This window comes from Accipiter gentilis, chromosome 6 (genome assembly GCF_929443795.1).
Source record: "Accipiter gentilis chromosome 6, bAccGen1.1, whole genome shotgun sequence".
Taxonomy (NCBI): Eukaryota; Metazoa; Chordata; class Aves; order Accipitriformes; family Accipitridae; genus Astur; species Astur gentilis.
This window is the reverse complement of record NC_064885.1, coordinates 12,096,824-12,117,766: the sequence shown is the minus strand read 5'-3', so window position 1 is coordinate 12,117,766 and position 20,943 is coordinate 12,096,824. Positions and strand designations below refer to the sequence as shown.

The following is a 20,943-nucleotide window of genomic DNA, read 5'->3' as shown; positions in this document are numbered from 1 at the left end:
TGCCGGGCCGGGGCGGGGGGGGGGGGGGGGGGGGGGGCTCGGCGGGGCGATGGGGCGCTGAGCCGCAGCGTGCTGCCGCCCCGCGCTCGGCGTTCTTCTTCAGCGCTATCTATTGGGTTTTTTTAAAATTATTTTTATTTATTTATTTTTAATTTTTTTTTTTTTTTTTTTTGTTCCGCCATCCTCACCGCCCAGCTCTCTCTCTGCCTCCTCCCTCCAGCCTCCTTTGAATAACTCGGCCAGGAGCGATCTGGAGGAGGAGGAGGAGGAGGGGGGGGAAGGGGGGTGGGGGGGGGGAAGAGGAGCCGAGCAAACCTGTGGCGGAGGAGCCGGCTGGTGGAGAGGTGAGTCGAGGAGGGGGTGAGACCCCGGCGAAGGATGGGGAGCACCGGCTGCCCCCCACCCGGGGGGGGGGAGGGGGGGCAGCCGGGGCGCCACGGGGAACCGACCTGTTGACCGGAGCGGGGGCTCGTCCAGCCCTCCCGGCTTGCTTAGACGGGGCGGTCCCCCGCGGGGTGCAGCGGCGTCCGAGGATGGCGGGGGGGGGGGGGGGGGATGTCTGCGGGTGGGGGTGCTCATCCCCTCCAGCCATCCCCACTCTCACTCGCGGGAGCACTTGGTACCCCCTTCCCCCCCCCCTCCCCCCCCCCCGGCGTGTGTGGTTTGTTCACGGGTGGGTTTGGTTTTTTTAAACACCACCACCCGACCCCCCCCCCCCCCCCCTTTTTTGGCTGTGTGTGGTTGTGGGCACACACAGGCGTGTTTGTGGAAAGGGGCATGCAAGTTGCCATGGAGCGGCGTAACATCACTTTTGCTGCCAGGAAAGCCTTTTTTCTTAAATTTCTGGGCCCTCTCCTCCTTCATACCGTGGATGATGTAATAAGTGCTCGGTATCTATGCGGTGTCCTGCTCTTGTGGAGTTAGATAAGAATGAAGATCCCAGAGCAGAGGGAGCATCCGCCATCTGTTTGAATAGATGGGTCTTAATGAATCTGTCAAAATCAACAAATGTACGCGACAGAGGAATTTGGCCCCAAACACCTCCTGATGCCGCTGTTGGCAACCAAAAGTCTCCCAAAGAGAGTCCTGCCTGTCGCCCAGATGCCTTAATGTATGCAGCCCAGCCTCGTTTTATTTCAGATGTAATTTCAATCACCAGATTTAATACACGATTTGCAGTGATTGCCTCCTGATTTACCCACTTGAACAGCAAAAGGAATGCACTAAGGAAGGCTGAGCTGCCGTGCTTTGCTGGTGTCCTGAGTGAGCTGTTTCTCCTGTTACTCACCAGCAGCTCAGACCTTTTCCACCCACCAAGTTTTACTGTTTTCCATGTAGCAGCTGCATCCCCCTTAGTACACACCGCGCCGTGTCGCACTAATTCATTGGGCGCCTTGCAAGCTTGTCTCGGCTCTCGGTGGCTTTTGGAGCGTGTTGAAAGTCGTCAGGATACGGACGGGCTCCGTTGGGAAATGATAGTGGGACGAGATCAGCCGTGGGAACGGCTCACGGAGGTCTGGCCGGGCTGTGGTTGCCTGTAACTCCGACGGAGGAGAGGTGCGTGATCCTGTTTCACTCGATGGGCTTGCTGGACTACAAGAGGATCTCCTCATTGCCTGGGAAATCGAATTTCCCCATTGTTCAGCTGTAAAATAGCTGTACAAGGCCGTGATTGGCAAAGAACTGGATCACCCAGGCTGCTTGCATCACGTAGGCAGCTGCCACCGAAATGACACACTTGATTGAAGGCCAAAAGAACCGTATACGTAACTGCCTGTGATTAAGCTCCATATGATGCCTCAGAGCAAGTAAAAAACCCCTCCTTCATCTCATCTTGTTTGTAACGAGACAACCGTTGCAGGGATATCATTTGGGTCATGTTGTGGCTTTTGGGGGATTTTTTTGTTTTGTTTTGGGTTTGGGGTTTTTTTGCTTCTGGCTGTAAACTTCCATGACCTGCACCAATCTGCCGTTGCACCCTCGCGCGATGCCCCATGAGAGCCTGGTGCTGTAGGTGTGCTGGTAGCTGGGAATACAAATTTTACCAGGTAAGAGCTCCCAATGCCATTTTTTAACAAGGAATGTTCTGGCTGGCTTCTTTTGGGGAGGGTGAGGGTCTTTGCACGTGTCCTTTCTTCACCGGCATGCATGTGTGGCGGTGCGACCATTTATTTCTGGGAAGGGTTTGATAGGGGAAGCTTCATCTTTTCGGTTTTCGGAGTCTTTGTGGATGCTTAACCGTTTCCTCAGAGGATGCACTGTACCTGTAGATAAATCCTCGCTGCACTGCACCTGTAGATAAATACTCTGCCCTGGCTCCAGTGAGGCAGTTTGCTTATCTCCGGGCAGAATTCCGATCGGGCTTTGAGGGAGGGGGACGGTGGTGGACCCAGTCAAAACCCTGCACCAGGTGAAATTTCCAGCTAGCGTAAGGACCGCGGGGATCTCCCGTGGAGAGGGCTCTGTCCCACAGGAGCTGGTTTCTGGTCCTGTACTCTTTGGTAGTGTGCAGACCTCATCTGGTTCTCACAACACCTTCCCTTAACTTTTTGGTGGGGCAGGATCAGGCCGGGGCACAATCCTGCAAACTGATGGATTTCATCAGTGAACAAAACCACTTTGCAAGCACCTCCCTGCTATTGAATCCCAGCGCGAAACTTGTCCTGCAAAAAAGAAAAAAAAATCCGAACACTTAAACACTATTAGTTTGCACAAATGCTAATTTAAACAAAATCTCTTTCCTTTCCTGTCTCGGCTGCATGGGGGGACGGGGTCGTACCTCCTCCCTCCGTACTCACACTCTCTCTGACTTCATTATCATGCAGTTTTTGTCCAGTCATAATGTGCTTAAGGATTATGCTGATGCAGCTTATTCCTACCGTATCATGATATATGGGTACACATAAATATAGATAGATATATAAACAACATTTCTGTGGCCATTGTCCAGGCTTTCCTTCAACAGACTAAATCCCAGCCCAGCCTTGGTACGTTTAAATGGCTGGTCCCATGCATCTCACACAGCCTCCAGAAAACCTTCCCCTGTAAGTTACAATGCAATGCAAGTTCTCTCAGTTTATTTTTCTTTAAATGACCTAATTTCTAAGCAAAATCATTGCTTGACCGGTAGCAAGATGATAGTACTATGCATGTTCTATCTTCCAGAGTTATCGTAAACTGAACAAAATACCAATTGAGAAACTACTTGTATTAGAAATACCAGCAAGCATCATTTTAGTCAATTTGTGCACATATAACTTTATTGATTCAGCATGAAATATGGCAGGCAATCTATTAGGAGATGTAAAATGAAACAGAGCCTTTTCAGAATATGTTGGGAATGTTGAATGGGTCTGAGGGCGCTCATTTTAGCCAGGTGGCTTGCTAAGGTAAACTGAAATGATTTTTTATGAATCCTGTAAACAATACCAAGTCAGTTTTATTCAGTTTTATACAGTCCATAGCTAAAGATATATTAGTTAGCTCAGCTGTTAACTGGGGGAACTGATACACAAGGAGAAGCTTTGCAAGGCCGGGTAGGCTTTAATTGTATTTTTAACCTGTGAATGTGGTTAGTGTTAAAAGTGTAAGCAAGAAACTAAAGTAAATTCTGGGTATTATGCAATAGTACTTGGGCTATCATGAAAAGAGGGCAATAGAAACAAACTGTTTTATAGGTCTGCTTTTAATTAAATGCAGTCTACTTTGATAAAAGCACTAAAATGTGAAAATGTTTCTCAGAATAAAGACATTAAGCAGTGGTAATCAAAGCCACAGTGTGGATTTAGTCTGTTGAACCTGAAGTCCATGGGCAGGACATGGAAAATGTATAGAAATTCAGTGGGTGGTTCTAAAATTGCCTTCTCATTCCTTGAACTTAATATCTGCTTGTGGAGGCTTACTGGGCATAATTGTATATACATTTTTACAGCATGATAAAAGAAAACCTTAAGCATCTGCACTGCATGCTATCATTAGGTTGGTTCATAGCTGAAGCTTTCAGGCAGCATATACCTCCCTTTTTCTTATGTTATCGAGCCATTTAACCCAGACGGAGGTTTCAGATCCATGCTGCTCGTTGCCTGTAGCCATACCCCACTGTGTTGGCATCCCAGCGGCTTCAGTGGGTACCTCCCAGGGTGCAGGCGTTGCGAAGTGGGGTGCTGAGGCTCGGTGGTTGCCGTGTTCGTCTCCGAACCCCCAGCAGTGAACCGATGCCCAGCAGTGCTGGGGAGAGCTTTGTGGAGGTGCTGCTTTGGGGCTCTCTGAGCCACCCCTTTTCCATACCCTCCTGTATTTCCATCATCATCACATGTGTTCACTGAAGTTCTTTTCCCCCTGGTATCTGCAGAAGGGTTTTGGATATTTATAAGTGCAGGGAGGGTCAAAATCTGGTCACTTCGCCTTTTAAATGGGGCATAATCAGATTCGGGGCTTGCCTGTGGTCACTTAGTGTCCTGGAGGATGCTTGCGTGGGATGACACAGGTGACAGAGCAGTGGGCGCGTGTGTGCAGGGGAGCGTCTGTGTGCAAATAGTTTCCCTGGGATCTTTTTATCCTTGATGCCGGCACGTTAAACAGTAACGTGAGCAAGCACGAGAAGCTGGAAGCTTGTTCAGTTGAGGGAATGGCCGCCACCGATGTCCTGCACAAATTCCAGTTTGGCTTAATTCCTTCCTAACCTAAATCCTCTCTGTGTTTGTACTCGCCTCCTGCCGGGGGCCTGATCCTGCAAAGAGGTCAGTAGAGCAGAGCCTCACTGAAGTTAATGAGTTGCACCAAGCTTGTGCCTGCGCCGGGATTGATCCACTTTAATGAGGTTTTTTTCATTCTCCTCTATTTGCAGGACCATAGCTGTTTGCATAGATACAATGATCATTTTGAAGGGTTACCCAATCCTGCAAAGCCTTAGGCAAACAGCTAAGCAAATAGCCCGTTGGCTTGGATAAGCACTGCTGATGCTTGCAACCTGTCCCAGTGAAGGTAACTGGAGTTTTGCCATTGCCTCCCATGATTGCTGTGGTCCCCCCAAAGGGAAGCGTGCCCCATGGGCATCCGTTTGAAGGCCCAGACATGTTTGTGCTGCTAATTGGCAAGCTTCTCAAAGCGTTTGAGGACATATCTAGAGGCTAACAAGGATGTCACAGTAATGTGTTCTTTGAGATGTATTTATGTCTTCGTCCTTGATCTTAGAAACCCTGCTCTGATCCCTTTTAAAAAATGCAGTTTAGAGGAAAATGCCTTCTCTACACTAATTTTTTTCTGCATATTGTTGACCTTTGCCAGGGCAGTGATTTCCCCATGGAGAACTGTTGGCACACCAACAATTATGCAAATGAGATTCCAAATAGTTGATCATCCCTGCCAGGTATTAAGGTTGGGAGCAGCCAGGAAAAACAAGAAAATGAAGTCTCCATAACTGTTTTCAATTATTCAGTCTCACTGGTTCTCCTTATGTTTCAAGAAGAAACATGCAAATCTCTCTGGGTCTAGCTTGTTTACAGAGTGCTCATGGGTTTAAAATACAGCCAGCATCAGATTTCTGTTGTACATTTCCTTCAAATAAATACTGAAATAAAAATAAGGATGCTGTAATTTGTGCCACCCCAAGAGCTAAATACTGCGCTCCAGCAGGAAATGACCATTTTGGTTTCTTGGAACAGCTTTACTATATAACCTTCCAAAGACCGGTAGCTCGGAAAGAAAGAAGCGCAGACTTTCTCAAGGCAGCTCAACTCTCTCTGATAGGATCTGGTTTCTTGTGAATTAAGGTCTTGGATGGTGAGGTGCTCCAGCACGTGCTCAGTCATACTGAGTCCAGGCAGTGCTTCAGCGCTTTGCAGCATCAGAGCTCCAGGGCTTACCCCTTGGAGGAGGTCTGTTCCTGCCAGCCGCTGTGCACGTACGGAGCTCATTGCAGGTTTGGGATCTACCTATATACTCTTCCCACAAGCAGCTAAGTAGCGTAGTGGTTGGTGTTAAACCACCACGCTGGGTGGACGATGGACTGTTCGGTGGATGCCCTGGCCACCTCCCGCGGTAGTGTTACAAGTACTGCATGTCCAAAGGCAGCTGATACTTCCAATTTTCTGCATGAAGTGGTGCCACAAGCACAACAGTCTCTGAACCCTTTCTTACCCATAGCCCGTTCCTGACTTAATAGTACTTAATAATAACCAGCCTGGTGGTTCTGGAAGCTTCTTGTTGGGGCAGGTTTTTATTTGGGTCGCTTGACCCTCTCCCAGCAAGCAAACTGGGATCCTCTTTTTAAATCTGGATCCTCTTTTAAATCTGGGCCATGGTATGTGTATGAAGACACTTTCCCAAGGAAACCAATAGCCCTGAATGTTTGCAGTGAGGAAATGCTTGGAGTGTATCTTGGTTTGAATCTTACACTATGATCCACCTGAATTTATATGAAAATTATTCCAGTGTGATGGTTACCCTTGCCTCTTTAATTACTTTCTGGCTTGTGTATATATGTTGATGGCTCCAGTCCTCATAGCTCCTAGGGAACTTTCTGTAGGAACCATCAGCTATTGCTTTTAAAAAATAACCCTCACCAGATGTCCAAAAGCCTCCTTTAAAGAAGAGGCCTGGCATAAGTTATATTTATTGGGAGTAATTAACTGTCCTGTTAAAAAAACCTAAATGTTTTGGCATTTCATTAATAATACATAATCAACCAACAGGCTATTTGTAGTGTGTTACTTTGTTAAATCTGCTGTAAAAATTGTCATTATTGATATATTTCATGTTTATAATTACTCATATGTGACGCACTCATTCTGTTATGAATAATCCATTGTATATTGTTTTCTTAAATAGGATGCTTGCTCAGTGTGCTGGGGGTGCCAGGAATCGCTGCTAATAATGTCTTCGTGTCTGATTTATGCCTGTGAAGTGAAGGCAACTGGACATGAGTAAATGAACAGAAGCATGCTCAGAAAATTGTCCTCAAAACGCTCTCAATAGGCAAACACTCAACAGTTCTGAGTGGAGGAGAAAATGGTTAAATGGAGCAGGGAAACGTTAGAAATGCGTTACGGGGGGCTAAAGTTGCACAAGTGACATTTCCTCGCTGTTGTGACATTCACTTCAACTCAGCTAAAAGCTCTGTGATACTTTTTTTTTCCTACTGCCAACAAAGACCTCATTACCCTATGCCATCAGTTAGTTCTGTGTTATCTTCTGGTGTTCTTCCACTCAGAAAAAAAATGAGCTAAGTATTCCAGAAAAAGAGAAATCTGGTATTTTTGCATTTGAACAGCAAGGACTGTTGAGGGGGTTGGTGTAATGGTCTCAGCAGATGCGGATGATGGTACAAAGCCTCTCTTGCACCGCTGGCCTGCGATGTGTGCTCAGCTAAACGTGCCCGGTGTTGACTTTGTCCGTACCCCTGTCTCCTGAGTGCTGGGGGAGCCGATTGCCTGGGGTGGTGGGCAGGAGGAGCCCCTGCTGCATGCTGACGGGAGGTCCCTGGGGATAGGCACAGGGTGGTGGGCATTGCTCCCCTCAGCAGTATTAACTGGGCAGTTTTGGTAGGCAAAAATGAAATGAAGGTGAGGTGGAAGGTGCCTGGGACACTGCCGAGGGGGCTGGCAGGTCTATCAGCTGCATGTGTTCTCATCTTGCCACCGATACTGCTCAGCCCCTCAGGCAGTCTTCACAGACTCCTGTTTTTTAAGGCCCAGGAGGAGTGTCAGGGCATCTAATCCAGAAAGCAACATATCACAAGCCATTAGATTTCACCCCATTAACTCCAATACGGAGCTTGGTAGCTTGCACTTGGGTAGAGCATGTCTTCCAGCAAGGCATCGGCTCTTGTCTGGGAGACAGCAGTGTGTCACTCGTTCTGGTAGTTTGTTCCGTGGTTATTCACCTTCGCCATTAAAAACTCTTGCTTAATTTCTAATTTGCATGTTTATAGCCTTTGGCTTCCCACCATGGAAGCCCTTTGCCTTGAGATTTTAAAGGTTTTTGGTAGCCTGCATTCTTTTCCTCTCATAAACTCTTACTGAGTTCTCAAAGAGTCTGTTCTTGGAAGCCCCTGGATGGTGCACGCCATGGGTCCTGTTGTCTTGTGGAGGAGCTGGAACTATCAGAGGGAACAGGAGGCTGGTGCCTGCAGGCTGCAGCCTGCCCAGGGACAAAAGCTCCATTTCCAAATGGATTTTTTCATGTTTCCAGGTGAATTATTAGAGGGGGGAAGACAGGAAGGTTTGGAGACTTTTGTTGTGTTGTTGGCTTTTCTTTTAGTTCTTAATATAAGCTCAGAAGCTTTCAGAAGCATCTGTGGTTTATATGAAGATGGAAATTTTTTACTAACCCCGGCTAAACTGAATCCCTGCAGCCAGAGGCTGGGGCAGCAGTAGCAAAGTGGCTCAGTGGCAGAAAGTGGGAGAGAGCAGGCAAAAAGCTTGGGATTGCAGGCTGCAAAAGGTGAGGATGAGTTTGGGGGGTAAGAGGAGCTTGGGTGAATGGATGAAATGCCAGTGAGTCGGTTGTGATTGTTCTTTAATTATGCAGGTTTAAACCTGTTTGGGAGGAGAGGGGTCTTCATCCCCTTGGTGTGTGATGTGCTTGCCCTGGACATACAGAGCTATCAAATGATTGCAGTCCTCTCCTCCTGGCAGTTTAAGCTGAGGATCAGCCTAGGCCATAGTTAAAAAATAAGAAACAACTACGGTTTAAAACTGTCCCACTGTGTTCTCACATTCCGCTTTCAGAAAGAAATGTGTATATTTTATACTTGACCTGGCATCCGTAGCTCTTCCTTTCTGCCATGCAGAATTCAAAGGCAGCCGTGAAGCATCAGTTGTTTAGGGATATGATGTCTTTTAAAGTGACCTTCCTCTTCTTTTTAATTTCAAATTTTCTGGAGAAGGTGGGGAAAAAACAGCACAAAACCATCTGAAGCTCCTATCGCTTTGTAGTCCTCAAACCTGGAAGTCTGTTGCTTGTGAAGTGCCTCTGTGGCACTACATCCATTAAGCTTGTCACTCAGACCTTGTTTTCTGCATTTCAGAGGACTTTTTTCCCAGTTACATCCTTGAATGCTGAAAATGGTCTAAGGTTTGTGAAGTCCTTTTACCCATTGATCACCATGGGGAACTTTATTGCTAGTAATCCCAAGCCAGTATCTACCAGCAAGGAGATCTCTATTTTCTTGGTCGTTGTCTGAAGTAGGGGAATATTTTCTTAGGCTTATGCCAATAAATAATCACATACGGCACGAATGCCATGTACAGTGTGATAAGGACAAGGGCACATGTGGGTACGGAGAGTCAGGGCTGAAAGTGGTCCCTGGGGTCCAGTGTTGGTCTATATCTGTATCACCGCCAGCAAATGCGTAGTGAATCTCACATGCGTGTGTGTGCACTGTGGATTAAGGTCTCACATTTGCAGTCCATACGTACTTGTAAAAGGTATGAAATTAATCCGGATGGGTTAATTTTCTGAAAATATTATGTGTGTAAATGCTAGGTCTAGCTTCTGATAAGCAGCCCTGCTCCCAGAAAGTGGGAGCACTCCAGTTTTCCAGAAGTAAAAGAAAAACACTTTCAGAGGAAGCTTTAGGGCTCACTTGCACTCACAGCCCAATGACTTTGCATTACAGTCTGAGGAAATTTGGCTTCCAAAAATGGTCCAGTGTGTTTACTGCTCTGTGCAGGCTGCAGCAGTGGACTGGGAGCAGGGAGGCTCTTGTCTTTCTCTTCCTGCGATGTATCTAGCCCAAATATGCCTTTCCATGTGTTTTGGGAGATTTGGCTTTATTGGTATCAATAGTCAGAAAATACAAACTTCCTCAAAGATTTTCCTCCCTGGGAGGACCTATTTTAGAGCTTTCTTTTAAGGGTCCCTATGCACCAGACTTTATTTTTCTCAATCCCAAGGCGCCCTTCTGAGACCCACTTATATTGATTTTGTAGCTACAGAAAAAGCCATCTGCCTGATCATGCTTTCGTTCCTGTGTCTCTTTACACACCTGAGTTGAGACTGATTAAACAAGACTTCTGCATTTTATTGCAGCAGCTTAAATCTTCACACCTCATTACAGAGCTCTCGATGTGCCCCCCTTCTCTGCATCCTCAGAGCTCCTCCCAACACCAAAATGAGACTCTTTGGGCCCTCCAGACTTTCCTTTGGTGGCTTGAGCTCATATCGCATTTGAGGTGCCAAGGTTTTGCTCAAAAAAAATAATCTTAAAAGCTATTGTTAGCAACAGTGTATGCAGGTGATAAGCGACAAAGTGACTTAGTGCTTTTCCTAACAGAAGGATTTTGCCAAAGCCACGTGTCTGCAACAAAACGCTTGACTTGTCTTCCATTAATTGTACTGGCTACAAACACAGACATGAGGATTTAGTCCAGCTCAGTCACTCCCGTGCCAGAGAGCATGGGCTAACCATGACCCTCAGCTGTTGCTGCCTCCTTGGGAGAGAGGGAAAGGACTAGTGCAGGGGCAGCAATGAAAGGAAAATGTACCAGAATAGCAAAGACGACTCTTTGGAAAGTTGGTTGTGTCCCCTGACCGATGTGTCATGCCCAGAGCATGGAGGATCAAATAGCCCAGGAGTTTCCCAGGTGATACTCAGGAGTCTATTTGCTCTGCTCTTTCCTTTGGATCCAGCTAGATTTTACACAGCCTACCTGAAGAGATAATGGCAATCATTCAGCTCTGGGGAAAACGAGATAATTTTTTCAGAAGTCACTGCTGTTATTTGTCTTAGATGTTAAAACGTTGCTCTGCCCAGGGAGAAGCATCTTTAACACTGTTACTTCATTTGATGAATTTTTAAAGGGTTTTAGGGTAAGCTGGGGGACTTCACAGCTACTGTTTCAGCTTCCCTACCATCTGGTTTCTTCATGGATTTTCTGTGTATTCCCGTATGATTTTTAGCCCTGTTTCCTAAGAAAATGAAGCTTACACTGTTGTACTGCATGTGGGTGCTTGTCCACCCATGTATGTGTGTTTTCCCATACTATCAGTTTGAACCCTCTGGTCAACCTCAGCCAGAATTGTTGGAGGGATGGAGATCTCAATTTTACCATCTTCCCATGTTTCCCCACCAGCATCGTTTGTGCCTGGCCTGTTTGACGCCTGTGGGGCCGTAGTTGTGGGGCCGGTCCACATCCAAGATGGGGACCTGTTAGCCCAGGTCACATACAACCTGCTGGGCAGCAGCCAGGATCCACCAAATTACAGCTCAGTAGAGATGGCAAATACACAATATTGGCCAGGCATACACCCAGGCAGTGCAAATGATGTTGTGTGTTATGTGCCTGAGGCTGTAAAATCAGGATCAACTCCTGGGCATCAATTTGTGCTGCACATAGGAGAGAGGTTAACAAGAAATCTTTTCCAAATTGGTAACTACTAAGGGAGATCCAGGATCAATACAGATTGATCCTGATTCCATCTCATTGACTGATACTTAAGCTAAACCTTCCAGTTTAACAGTCATGTGGATTTTCAATTGGGTCTGAAAGCCTTTTTAAAAAACATATCACAAGAGCTGGTAAAGAACGCGAACTGGAGCGAGCGTAGACATGTGAGCATCGTGTAACTGCCTTTTTTTTCCTGACGGCAAATTGCTTACGAACATCTTATAAATTTCACAAATGTGGTTGTGCTGAAAGGAAGGAGTGAGGCTGGCAGTGCTGCTGCTGGGCGTTATGGGGGATGTAACCTGCTGGTGAGCTTGGCGCAGAGACTGAAACCTTGGCAAGGTACCATGATAACATTTCCATACACATGTTTATGGGTTCTTTGAGGGCTTTTTGGTTAAATGTCAATGTTTTCATGATATTACTCAAGGAGATTTCATTGCTCCAAAATCCCACTATGCCTTTGAAAACTGTTTTTAGTTTGCAAGTTGCTCAGTGGAAAATGCATCTGTCTCGTCTGCTCAGAGACGGAGAGCAAAGCTCACTGCTTAACTGCCTGCTCGGAGGCTTGTTGTACAGCTCTGTAAAGTGGGGCAGGAGCCGGGGCATGTTCCCCGTTCCCATCCAGAGGAGGTGAGTTCACCTTGCTGCAAATTTTAACACGTGGAAGAGGTAGAAAGCTGTCGGCATCCTGCACTGCAGCACCAGCATCTGCTGCTGACTGAGCACCCGGGAAGGGCATCACCATGGTGTGGGATGGATCCCATTAGCACTGGTTCACTTACGGTTCAAGTTTACCTAGGGTCTCAGCTGGCACTGGAAGGAGCAGCCATAGGCAAGCTTAAGGTTACCATGTTTCTAACACAGACATTTTGGCTAAATTCAAAATGAGCCTGGACTGATCCAACTGTGCTAGGACAGACCTCTTGTTCCCAGACAGGCATCAGGCACCTACATATTTCCATTAAGCTTTTTACATGTTTCAAAATAGGCTGCTTTGCAAAACATGGTACTTTGCTTTGTGAACTCGCCCGCAAGCCACACCTTGCAATGCCCCTTTTTGCTGTTTTCTCCCCCTGTGCAGGCTCGGTTTTGACAGCAGGCTCCTGTCTGCAGGATGCCGCTTGCTCCTGAAGCATGGCTGCACATCCTTGTTTGGACATCTGGCACTGGAGCTGCTCCTGGTCTGGTTTTGAGCATCTCTTGTTGAAACTGGAGGCAGGCTGAGAGCTGCTGAATTCCAGAAGCTTTGCTGGGTTTCCATTGAATAATATTGCAATTTTTTAAAAAATAATATACCTAGGTGGTAGAAATTAATCCAGGATTTCTCACTGTAGGATATCATGGGTCTCTCCCCAGTACTAAAATGCGTTACAGGATCCAAGGTGTGAGCTGATTTTAAGCACTTCAGCCCTCAGGGGAGATGCGTTGTTGGTTGGGTTTTTTTAATGGTTGTAGAAACAAAGGCACAGAAAGTGATTTCAGAGATGCTTTAGTGCACCTAAATCTATGGCTTGTGGCTACTCCAGCTGTAGGGGAGCTCAGAGAGCGCAAGGCACTGAGCTCCCTTCACCCAGGGGCCAGGGCAGGTGGGTGCTGGCATCAGCCCCCAGCCCCATGGGCTCATCCCACTCTGCATTTGCAGTGCAAGTTCACCCCACAGCTCCGCCTGGGCCATCGCAGGTGTTAGATTTAAATCTCTTTAATTTGATAGGGTTTTGAAAATCAGCGTAATTGCTTTTACATTGGGTGTATGATTATCGAGAGAAAACATGGATTGATTGCTGCCTGAATACTTTGTGATGGGACTGGAAGCTAATGAAGGGGTGTCTCTCCAGCCCTGCTTGTTGGGACCCAGGGCGCTACCAAAGCTGGCCTCGCCTGTGTGTCTCCCTGCGGGTAGGTAAAATTCCTGTCTTAGTGCAGAGCAATATGTCAGTGAGCAATATATCAGAATGAAATACATTAATTGGCAAGTGCTGGGAAATTACAGATATGCTTAATGAAAAAGAAAACCTTGTTTACGGTTTCTAATGTGCTGCTGAAGAAACTGGCTCCCAAATAAAAATACTTAAAATTACGATTAGGATTTATTTACATAATTACTGCAAGAGAAATTCTAGGTACATGCTAAGCAGTGCAAGAGAAACCTCCTGGCTTTTATTCTTCGCTTTCCTGTGTCTCGAAGTTAGTTTGCTCTTGACGAGTGTATTAAAGCTTTTACTAACTCAGTGAGGCAAGAAGGCATTTGTTACAAAATTAATGCATATGTATGTATATATATTTGTTTTATTGACTGTGGTAAGAACATATGGCTGAGTAAGAGCCAGATCATCCTTGTAATTGTAGTGTTGGCTGGAGAATGATTCAGTAGGTGGCACTTAGCTCTTTATGGCAAAGTAAGGTGATGTGCCGGCGTGGCTGTGGTGAGAATGCCCTTGGACTTTGTTTCCAAGGAGCTGTGCCCCCACTGGTGTGAAAGAGATCTGCCAGAGTTGCCATAGAAATTTATATTAATGGTCCGTTCCAAACTGTACTGCCCAGCATGTCCTGGCCACCTTCCAGCCCCTGCAGGGACCCTGGGCCAGATCCTCAGCTGATGTCTGGGTGGCTCTGTTGACTCTGCTGATTTATATCCGCTGGAAATGTATAGTATAAAATGCAATAGGCCCATGATGGGGCTGTGCTGATTGAAACCAGCCAAGGGTATGACAAATCTTCTTCTTAATATTTCAATTGACTTTGGCAAACTTGCCTCCTTCTTGTGTATCCTAAATCAATGTGTAAGTGCTGCTGACAGTAATTTCCACTTTTGTCTGTGCAGATGGCTGCCCTTCACTAGGCTGCGGTGTTTATACCTGCTAAGTTTGCAAACACTTTTCTGCTACAGCCTCCCGTTGAGCAGTACTTTTCCTTAGCTGTCATATTTGTGAGATGAAAATGTTCTTTGCCGGGTCCTGCTCGAATGTGAATTTTCTTCTCTCAGCGCGGGCCACTGGAGTCTGGAGAGGAGGCACTGGTGTGACATGTGTCTCTCTCAGCACGGTTGCTCTGGGCCGGGGAGGTTGAACCATCTTAGGGGTCTACATGCTCCAGAGGGGGGTCTGCTGCTTTTTAGTTTGTTTGTTTAGCTCCTGTCTTAGACACTAAATAAAATCCGCAATCTATCAGTCATGCACCCAACTTCAGTGCGTGTTCCCTGGTGTAAGATGCTTTGGTCCTTTGGTGCAGCTACTCTTTCAAGGCAGGCTATTGTACTATTCAAAAAAACCAAAGACAGATAATTAAAATAAGCCTCTCTCTTCCATTTTCTCTTGTGCTCAGGGAGAAGATGCCATTCCACCATGTAACAGCTGGCTTGTTGTACAAAGGCAACTACCTGAACCGCTCACTCTCCGCTGGCAGTGACAGTGAACAGCTAGCGAATATCTCTGTGGAGGAACTGGATGGTGAGCTACATCCTTGCAGTTTTCCAAAGGGAACTGGGAATGGGAAAAGGCTCATTTTCACCTTCTCTGTAGCATTGTCATGCAATAACTGGAGGTATTGTTCCCGTGAAGCAAGGGGCAAAAGGCAGGTCAGAAGTGAGATGGCTCAGCAGATCAGGGGCAAAGAAAAGGTCCCCGACCAAAGTCATGTTGAGAGCTCTAGACTGATTTTAGCCTCAGATTTTGTCCCTCTGCCTAGAAATAAAGCAGCTTTTTGAAAGAGTAAGGCTGCTTTTTATGGGCAAAACTTCACAAGAGAAAAAGTTAGGCTAATGTCTTTTTATAAAGATGTCTTTAGCCTTTCCTGGGAACCTGCAGAGCTGAATCTGACTTCCTAGCAAGTCCTCTCATTTGCTTTGTGGCCTTTCAAAAGTGAGATTTCTCTCTGTGTCTCAATATAACAAGATGCACAGAGGTGGCTTTTGGCTTAAGAAGCTGGAAAGAGCTTTAAAATTCCCTTTTCCGGGTCAGTGATTGGGAGCACAGACCAGCCTCAGGCTGGCAAAGGCTATCAGAAAGGTTGTCCACATCTGCTGCTTGTAGGATCCCATAATTTCCTCCCCAGAAACTGGTTGCTGCTAATCCCTTCTGCCCCGCAGACAGGATGTGAGGCCAGGTAGACTCCCAGTCTGGTTTGTGGTGGGAAGCTATCCTCCACAGGCAATTTGTGGCTCATCAGGGTAATTTCTAAGCAAGTTTAATATTGTTGACAGCTGGTCTTTGAGGGCTGTGCAACAAATTGAAGCTCTTGGTTGGCTTCCCAATGGACATTTGGTACAAGCCATGATCATAAGCGGTGGTCTCAACGGAGAACTTGATGAGGAAACGAGCAAGGGAATGGTGCAAGGTGGAAATGGTCCTTCCACAACAGGTTGGAGGCATTTTGGCAAAATAGAAGGCCAACATTTCTGCTCACCCTCCCCCTTTTCACCTGTGCTTTGGTAAATCAGACCTTAGTTTTCAAGCCTTTTCAACTCGGAGCCTTTGGATTTGGTTTTGCGAGCTTTGCATTAACTCAAGTATAAACAGTGTTTTCTGAGTGTTTGTAACTGCTTCTCTTCTTCCCAATGAGTATGTGCTGAATGCAGTTCAGGTGAGAGAGGCAACGTGAGAAACTGCTTTCAGTGCAGCTTAGCTAAGACCCCAGGAACACAAGGACTGCAGAGGTATCTTCTGGGCTCTTCTCCTGGGTTACAGGAGCTTTCCTGAAGATTTGAGTTGGTGAGCAGAACTGAACTGGCTTAGCTTCTGTGCATCGTATAGGTGACAAATTATGTTGCAAGGTAAAGCTTAGCTGTTGTCCCTATTCAGGGTGACAGGGGGTGGCTGAGCAGACAGGGAGGTTGGATGAGGTCTTGCAGTTTATTTCAAATGCAGAGAACAAAGGGTTTTCTGCTATGCCTACCCTGATTAGAGCACATCTACTGTAACTGCCTTTGAGATTTACAGACAACTGTCAAAAGCTGATTCAGGTGGCATCAGGGCTGCACCCCACTGTCAGGGCTATCCCGTTGCACAAGGGAAAGTAGTCCTTGATTTGTTCCCCTGCTGTTTGCATGGAAATGGTCTGTGGCTGGAGGTGGGAAGGAAGCCCAGTCTCATTTCCATCCTTCCCATGTCTCCCTGCTGTCAGCCCGAGCCATGTTGGACAGCCTGCAAGCTTCACAAGCCCTCTCGGCATCGTTTTCCCACCAGTGGCTCCGGGGTGGGAGCAGCGGCTGCAGGAGGCAGCGGAGCACAGCCCCACAGCCAAACCCGCCTTCCCCAAGGAGAAACCAGAACTCAAGAGGCTGTGGGTCATCTCCGTTAATTAACGGCAAATGAAGTGAATTAGGTGTAGAGGAGCAGTCTTTTGGGAAGGCAGCAGCCAAGTCGCTGCTAATGCGAGTGCTGCATCCATTTAATGTAGTTGGTGCCCCATTATAACTGTGCTATTGAATTGGAGAGCAGCGGAGTTCATTCATCTCTGTTCACAAAGAGTATCCCCCTCATTCTTCAGGAGAATGGTTAGAGCTCTTTAACTAATCATCCATTTATTCTCTGGCTGTTAAGCACAGGCTTCTTGTTAGAATTTAGTTATATTTTTTTATGACAGCCTTTTGCTTTACAAACAGCTATTTTCAAGGGCTTTCTGTCTTTGCCATGAAGATATGCCCCAGTTCGTAGCCTAGCAGAGAAGAGCTCAACCTCAGGCCATTTTTTTTCCACCTGCAAACACAGAAGTGGTCCCAAATTGATTCGTGTCCACTAAAGCCAGAGCAGCATAAGAAGCTGGAGCTACTTTTCTGTATGCCAGCTACCAGAGTACAGCCTAGCCACTGGAAATTATATGTAATATTAGGTCAGCAGTCAGTATCTTACTGTGTTTTGTCACTAATATGAGATCAGTGTCCGGGTGTGTTGGTAATTGGTGAAGGTACTGCTGTTCACTGCCCAAACTCAAACCAGAAATAGTCTTTCTGCCTTTAAGCATAAACTATCTCAGGGTGAGTAACAAAATGTTCTTCCTTGAGAAGTTAATGTCAGTGTATGGGAGCTTTGTGGATATATCAAGCTGTGATAGCTCGATGCCAATAACATATTTGCATTTAATCTCACAGGCTGGGAAAGAGATGCCAAATTCTCCTTGGTTTCTTTTTCAATGAGATTTTGGTCCCGAGGGAGTTCCAGCCTATTGAGAAATTCCAGTCACACATATTAAATTATTAAAGGTTTGAAGCTAGAGAAATCAGTGGGAATTTTCTATAATGCTCCTCTGCGCTCAAGGCTCCAACAAGTGCCTGATCTGTCAGGTTTTTTTCCTGCAGATTTTTTTCCTTCTTTTTTTGTGTCTAGCATTGCATGTGTCAACACCATTCACTTTGGGAAGGATTTCTGCAAGTGTGGGCTCTGGGATGCTGCAGGGCGAAGGCGCTGCGCAGCACGGCTGGAACGCAGCGTGTCTCCCCTGCACATGCCCGCAGTGAATACCGACGAATACTCCGTGCTTGCAGCCTGCAGGTGGTGGATGAAGGATAATATGGAGATCAGGAAATGAATAATATTTCTGACTTCAAGTAACATAAAGGGGAAGGAGTCCAGGTTTTCAGATGAACGTGCGCCATTCAGAGTGGCGCACTTAGGGTGCTGCTCTGCCTCTTCTCTGACTGGTTATTTTTCTCCTATGAAAACTTTTCCGACTTGCATCAGCCATCTGTCGACTTTAACTCCGCTCTGTTTTTTTCCATCCTGCTTTAAATACTATGCTGGCAGCAAGGAAAGAGGCTGAAGAGATAGCAGGTCACTCTGCTGATGACTTGTCTATTCCTAGCAGCGGTGTTTGCTATTTGCCGTTCTGTAGTAACGTGAGGGTTTTTAGAAGCTGTCACCGTCACAAAGGGAATTAACTTGCAGAAAGCTATATTAGGCGATACTTAACTTTGTAACATCAAGTAAATGATGAAGTTGAAAGTGGCAGGCCATCCATAACCTGTCTCTTAGGGACTGTGAAGTACAGTGGGGTCTCGGATGGATGTTATTGCCATGTGCCTAGCGGTTTCTATGCATGAGATTATAAATTAAGGCTGAGAGGAACTGTTTTACATATAGATTTTCTGGCTATTGTAGGTTGACATCAAATTGTGGCACAGTTTGTGCATACTCTGTGGTTTCCACATGCCTTTTAAAACCAGCTTCTGTCTTCACATTATGAACTGCTAGGAGTATTTTTAATAAAAAATGGTGGATGGAAATCATCATGTCAAGCTTGAGTCATCCACCTCCATAGGCACTATCTAAAGGGTATTGTCAGGAGGTAAAAACATTTCCATAGTAGGAATCTGACAAATATCACCTGAAGGGAGGCACATGCATTATAAGTAGGCTTTGCAAAAAGTGTCTGTGAAATGCGTGCTAGTCGGTGCCTTGCAGAGAAAACCCAAATGTGAACCACAGCAGCAGCTATTTGTCCAGAAAGACATCATGATAAATCCCTACCTGACCCAGATTCCTTTGAAATCAGCAGTGCCTGTGCAGGAAGAAATGTTGCTGCATGGCAGCAGGACAGCTACTGGCATCTGGTGCCTTAGACCACGTAGCCCCTGCCGCAGGTGGGATCTATCATATCTACAAGGCTTTTTCTAGGCTGGGAGATTTTGTTGTTGTTGTGGTTGTAGACATCAACCTGGCCGACTTGATGCAGTCCTTAAGGTTGAGATCCAGAGTGGAAATGCCAGTGCATGGTTTTGCCTGCCTAAACTGGAGATGTCAGCAGAGCAGCACATGAAATTGGGGCAAAGCTGCTGGCTGCAGGAGCTTGGGGTGCAGTAGACTTCAAGGCAGGAAACTGGGGACTTCCCACACCAGGTGACTTTTCTATTGTAGATCATACACCATGTTGCAGGACATGCTTTATATGGTTTCTGCTTCTTCCCAGCAACCTCCCTTCTGTCACCTGCAGAAGCTTTTAACTGGGTCACTCTTTCTTGGGCTCCTGCGTAAAAGTCAACCATGAGCAACTTCAGTATATACTGAGAAACAGCTCTTGAAATAATTAAAAGAGCATGGTTAAATGATGCCCCACATGGATTTTAAATTAACAGTTGTCTCCCGTATGCCAAGAATGCAGGCAATGCCAAGTGGCTGAAGGTGTGTTGGGGCTGCAGCCGGTTCTGGAGTCCCAGCAGCATGGCTAGATGGTCAGTCGTGGGGCTGGTGGCACGCTGGGTCCCTGCTGGGTGACACACCAGGTAAAATAGTCCCACATTGCAAACACGGCCGTGCTATCGTAGCCCTGCCTGTGAAAATAAGGCCAAAATCAGGGGTGTTTACCCTCTTATGCATGTCTGATATGATGGTTCTTGGATCTTTTAAGTCCTGGGAAAGGAGGGACCGTGATGCTGCAGAGCAGTGTCATTGTGCAGTCTCGTTTGGGGGTTGTTTAGCAGAAACCCTGTGAGCCATGAGGATTGGGGCTGATGCAGATCCTAGTTCACTGTTGTGTTATCAGAAAGGCTTGATAAACAGTCCCTTGCTTGCTGGAGAGTCAGGGCTGCTGTGCGACTCCTCGTATCTCTCTCCAGATGTTGATTTTTTCCATGTCTGCTTGTTTGCTAACAGAGATTTTTATCCTGCTGATGGGTGCAGAAGGTAAAGGGTCAGGCAGATTCCCTCCAGCCTCAACAGCCAGCTGGCTGCGCCGTGTCGGTGGCTGAGACTGATTATCTTTGGTGTCCCAGGTGTGATCAAACTGTGTTTTGGAGAAGCAACGTGCTCGAGGAGGGAAACCCAGGGGGGAGAGGCATTAGTCACTTGACTGACTCATGTAACAGCAACAGGCTGAGTCTGCTCCACTTGGCTCTTTGTCCATGGGAAGAAAAAAACACTTGGAAAAGTGGAAAGAGAAACAGAGAAGAGTGAGCATCCTGCTGGGAGAAAGGAGTTGCAAGGATATTCTCCTGGGATAGAAGACATAGCAAGGGGGAGCATGCGCTGGGGCATGGCCACACTGGGATGCTCTGCACGTGGATTTGTGCATGGGTCCCCAAGTCCATGCTTCAGTGTAAGCACTGTGAGCAGCCTGTTAATTAACTGGATGAAACTGTGTAAAGTTCATTTTCTCTTTTGCAGAGTTCTTTTTAAAGAGAGGTTTATCCACAGTTTCTCCACTGTGAGTGATCATGGCTGGAAATTGAATAATTTATGTCTTATATTGGCCTTTAATAGTGTTTCGTGTCCCTGAATATAAAACTGCAGCATCACTATGCAGATTCTTCTGTGGACAGAAGCATCCGTATCTCTCACTTCTGCTGAGCCCCTTCAGCTCATTTTCCAGTTACGTATTTTAATTACAGTGTGGGTTTCCTTGGGACTTGGTTTTTTCAGGTATGAAGCAGCCTCCATTTAAAAATTGTAAAAACTGGCACAGTATTAATATTCTGCAGAGCATTATTTTATTGCATGGTGCACATTTGCTCCAGACAGTGCATGTCTAGTGGAGGAGTGGAGCTGCTGATGGAGAAATTGTGGCTACCTGTCCCAGGCTGTGTGCCAGCTTAGCTCCAGTGAGGTTCAGGGGAATTCACCAA

At 46.5% G+C, this 20,943-nt stretch overlaps 1 protein-coding gene across 4 annotated transcripts in view; it reads left to right on the top strand.

Annotated features, from left to right (window-relative positions):
- Positions 1–299: 299 nt before the first annotated feature.
- Positions 300–20,943, top strand: part of CALN1 (calneuron 1) — a 129,116-nt gene continuing 108,472 nt past the window's right edge. For 3 of the 4 annotated variants that reach the window (XR_007506431.1, XR_007506430.1, XM_049803799.1), the window contains exons 1-2: positions 1,867–2,048; positions 14,715–14,839. Coding sequence is in view for 2 of the 4 variants with exons in the window: in XM_049803799.1 (XP_049659756.1) it covers positions 14,722–14,839 (118 nt within the window). In the remaining 2 variants the exon portion in view is untranslated. Of the gene's footprint in view, positions 345–1,866; positions 2,049–14,714; positions 14,840–20,943 lie in introns of those variants that run through there. The other variant, XM_049803800.1, reaches the window with a different exon arrangement.